The sequence below is a fragment of the Priapulus caudatus genome, unplaced genomic scaffold (assembly GCF_000485595.1).
Source record: "Priapulus caudatus unplaced genomic scaffold, Priapulus_caudatus-5.0.1 Scaffold1830, whole genome shotgun sequence".
Lineage (NCBI taxonomy): Eukaryota > Metazoa > Priapulida > Priapulimorpha > Priapulimorphida > Priapulidae > Priapulus > Priapulus caudatus.
In genome coordinates, this window is record NW_014578891.1 from 9,996 (window position 1) to 13,127 (window position 3,132).

General features: G+C 47.8%; 1 protein-coding gene across 1 annotated transcript in view; it reads left to right on the forward strand.

Moving 5' to 3' along the window:
- The window catches only part of LOC106817691 (5-aminolevulinate synthase, nonspecific, mitochondrial-like), a 28,072-nt gene that overhangs the window by 4,889 nt on the left and 20,051 nt on the right, over positions 1–3,132 (forward strand). Inside the window, 2 exon segments of the mRNA XM_014822376.1 lie at positions 1,278–1,376; positions 2,104–2,217. Coding sequence (XP_014677862.1) covers positions 2,133–2,217 — 85 coding nt within the window. The 5' untranslated portion in view covers positions 1,278–1,376; positions 2,104–2,132.

Genomic DNA, 3,132 nt, shown 5'->3' on the forward strand with positions numbered 1-3,132 from the left:
GCCAGCCGATCCCCACGTGCGGTGTAGAGCTGTAATTATAGGCAGTCTAATAGCTTGCCCTACCTACAACTTCTACCTGCAAGGTCATCCAGGCATCGCAATCTTAAAGGCAGCCGAATAACTGGTCAAGTGTAGCCGACTGGACGAGTGAGAGATTAGGGAACAGTCTGGCACTAGATTCAGCCGGTACCAGAAGATTGCAGCGAACGCACTTATGCAGATATCGTAGATATCATATAAGTTATCAGATACGTACTCAGTTACTTCGATCATCGTTTCTTAGTTATCCCACGTAAGATGCGTCATAAATACACTTAAGCGATTGCATTTAACGCGTGCGTGATGCGAGGGTCGTTCCGATGTTGCAGTGTGATTTCAGAAAATGTTATTCAGCAAAAACACACGTGTGTGGCTGGGCCCGTATACATTGATGGCAGCCAAAACATCATATCAACCTAGCCATGTTCTGAAAATATACCAAGAAACGTGAGAGTGGAATTAAGGAGGATGATGGGCTGGTGATGTTAGTGGTGGGGTGATGTGGGGGGTGGGGGTCGTTAGTAAACCTCCCCATCTGCCTGTCAGAGTATCTCGTGGGTGATTTTGTCTGGAGACTTGTTATGTCTGTGTCACTCACGTGTTATATTATGGGAGTTGCCACACCCCGTCACAGTTTTCTCCCACTCGACCACACTTTGTTTGGCCGATTTTGTTCTGTCTGTCATCTCCCATGTTGATTTAAATAGTTTCTCTGATTTTCGATACTTTCCGCCACATTCGCTAGTATTCATTGATTTCTCGTGTTTCATGACGCCAGCAGCATGTTGAGGCCCTACTGGATATTGAATTTCTTCATTTATATATCGTGTACGGTGTGATTATTTATCGTGTTTGTTTTAATTATACGTATGACACTAGACCAGTTGACCTGTATTACTAATTATATACCAACGTATCCCTCCAGTAAGATATGTTGGCTCACTGTGAAGCATGCTGGTAGGTATGCACGCTGCGTGGTTTTAACCCAGTTTGTTTTTCTCCTGCGATGTGAAGGTTGGAGCGCGAATCGCATGAGCTTCGCCCGACCACTCAGTGTCTCATCCGCACTCGCGCAGCGCACGGTGTCCGCCACAGGTAGCACAGCGCCCCCTGCTGTTTCATTTTTACAGCACAGCGCCCTCTGCTGTTTCATTTTTACAGCACAGCGCCCTCTGCTGTTTCATTTCTACTGCACAGCGCCCTCTGCTGAGTCATTTCTACTGCTCTCTCATTCTCAGAAGCATGTCCGTTTCTGAAGAAGGCTGGACTGAGCCTGCCTGCTGCCAGCTGTGAGGTTCAGGAGGACGTGGGTAATGTCGCTCCCGTTAACGAGACAGGTGAGAGGCTGTACAGTGTTTGCCACACGCGCACACACACACACCCGGGCGTTAACGACGCAAGCGGGGGGGGGGGATCCACACATCGTCACTGTGCCCATCATCGGTCATATTCATTCTCGTTTCTCTGTTCCCCTTACTCATTCTCTTCTATTTCATATACTCCCTCCCTGCTCTCTTCACTCGTTCTCCCCGCTCTCCTCTCTCCTGGGTTGTGTTTTTCCAAGTGCCTTTGCTTTATAAGTTTACAGGGCCTTCCTACGTATCCCCTTTCTACCCCTTTCCTAATTTTTTTCTGCGAGGTATTCCCTTCCTCATACAGGCCCTCGTTCCCTTACACATTTCGTCCATCTGCTCGCCCCCATGTCTAGCTTCCCCTTGTTTTTCCTTCCTATAATGTCACATCTTCTGCCTCTTCCCTCGTAGCACCCTGCTACTTGTGTCACCCTTCCAGGTACCTCTTCTTCTTCATCTAAACTTTTCATCTTTCATCGACACACATACACTCGTTCGTATGCCAAATATGCATATCACATATCCTATTAACTATCACATTCATCTTTGTGGATAACTAGGCCAGAGAAGTAATATGGACGATTCCATGCTGGACGTTTTCATTCGGTCATTTTCCGCACGTTATGCTCGGAGTCTTGTGTTTGTGACGAGCATGCGTGAGTCATGCACGGAAGCTGAGGATGAACTAATGCTAGTTGGATGCGTCGTTAAGGTGCTGCGGTGGAGCAGAAGCCAATCAAGATGGCGGCGAGCGTCGGCGGCGGCGGTGGTGGTGGCAGCACCAGCAACCTCCTCTCCCACCACCAGTCTATCAACGGCTATCGAGGTAACAATGTGAATACAATATTTAATTGAACTTACTGACTACTTAAGTGTATCGCAACCCTATCTGTGGTGATTACGTAAAAATGTTGCAACAAAAGCAGCTATATATTCGGTCTTATGCAGTAGCTGTTTTCCTGAAGCAGCCGCTAGCGTGAGAGGTCTTGTATATTTGCTCATTCTAAATCCAGCTGGTGCTTTGTGAAAAATTGCTATTACTATGGCTATGCGCTATAGATTATATAGCTGTTTGTAGCCACGCTGAGCATATGTTCACTAGAAGGTGGCTGCTGCTCAATGGCTGCCGTGTACTTAGTCTCGCGTGACCCCTGTTTCACACGACCCCTGTCTCAAGCGACCCATGTCTCACTCACACGACCAGCGTCTCACGTGACCCGTGCCTCACACAGCCTGTGTTTCACGCAACCCATATGCCGTAACTAATCAATTTCACATCCGATGTTTTTTTCTAGCAATCCATTTAACTGCCGTCTTGATCTCCCTGTCTGTGTGTTAGCATTGTTATCGGATGGCAGGTTAGCGTTGCTTCCCAAGGCACATTCCACTTATTGGGGGCAAGGCCGATGACTAGGGTCGAGATTGGGTGTCGAGAAAAATAACTTAACGTAGAATCTGAATCTGAAGCATTAGATAATTTATTTATTTGTCAAGAAAAATCGAATCCATGAGAAGTGGGAAAGTGTTTAATGAGTGCAGTGATCATACACTGTCTCATGATCGTTCTCATGCCTCCACCTGCTCCGCCACAAACTACCCCACCACACAACACCCTATGCCACCTCACCACATGCCACCTCACCCACCCAACCTCACCCCTCCATAACCCACCCCACCCCACCACACCTCACCACACAACACCCTATGCCACCTCACCACATGCCACCTCACCCACCCAACC